At 52.0% G+C, this 860-nt stretch overlaps 1 protein-coding gene across 1 annotated transcript; it reads right to left on the bottom strand.

Annotated features, from left to right (window-relative positions):
• Positions 1 to 269: 269 nt before the first annotated feature.
• Positions 270 to 583, bottom strand: LOC123131111 (uncharacterized). Its single transcript, XM_044550868.1, has one exon. The coding sequence runs from the start codon at positions 567 to 569 to the stop codon at positions 270 to 272; it is 300 nt and encodes a 99-aa protein (XP_044406803.1). The 5' UTR covers positions 570 to 583.
• Positions 584 to 860: the final 277 nt, after the last annotated feature.

The following is an 860-nucleotide window of genomic DNA, read 5'->3' as shown; positions in this document are numbered from 1 at the left end:
TTGTATCTTTGACTTCTCATTCAACCAATCTTATTGCCATATATCAAACCAAAAACTTGAGACTAGGAATGGCGTACCGCAGATTAATCGAGTATAAGGATCAGACTTTACCAAATGCCCAAATCCTTTTATAATCTTTAGAAACACACGTTCGCGGTCCAAGCACACTATCTACTTAACACACCAAAAAATGAGCTACAAATAAACAAGAAATGTAACGCTACGCGTCAGGCGCACGTGATCGATCGTGTCGCAATCGATCGATCGTATCAGTGGCCGAGGATAACGAGGTCATCTCCGTCGGACTGGTCGGGGTCCTTGGGCTGGTCGGGATCGCTGTAGTCATCGTCGGCCGCGCTGCTCGGCACCTTCACGTTGAGCAGGCCCTCCTCCTCCTGGTTCTCCGGATCACGCAACGCACCCACGCGGCACGGCGTGGCGGCGCCCGGAGCGCACTTGGGCTTCTGGGCCTCGTCCGCCTGCGCGTCCGCCGACGCCGAGCGCAGCGCCAGTGTTAGCGCGCACGCCAGCGCTGCCACCACCAGGCATGTGCGCGCGGACGCCGCCATGGGTACGCCTAGACGACGATGAGAATTACTCACTCCGTTCTAAAAAAACATGACTCAACTTTATACTAGCTTTAGTATATAGTTAGTATAAAGTTGAGTCATCTATTTTGAAACGGAGAAAGTATATTGTACTATTTTTTAAGGAGACGCGAGAACTGTAGCCATGCGTGCGATCGATTAAGAGGAAGCTTAAATCGATGTGGATTTGCTTGCAGCTCAGCGTGTTTTGCGGATTGCGTGGTGGAGCTCGAGGTAGCCGGGGCCTAGTTTTGAGCAGACACCGCTGGTCCG

This window comes from Triticum aestivum, chromosome 6A (genome assembly GCF_018294505.1).
Source record: "Triticum aestivum cultivar Chinese Spring chromosome 6A, IWGSC CS RefSeq v2.1, whole genome shotgun sequence".
NCBI classification, from domain to species: domain Eukaryota; kingdom Viridiplantae; phylum Streptophyta; class Magnoliopsida; order Poales; family Poaceae; genus Triticum; species Triticum aestivum.
The sequence above is the reverse complement of the archived record's forward strand: the minus strand, read 5'-3'. Positions and strand labels throughout refer to the sequence as shown.

Bases quoted from the DNA above. Each gene is read 5' to 3' on its own strand.
- LOC123131111 (XM_044550868.1), bottom strand. From the start codon at position 569: ATGGCGGCGTCCGCGCGCACATGCCTGGTGGTGGCAGCGCTGGCGTGC.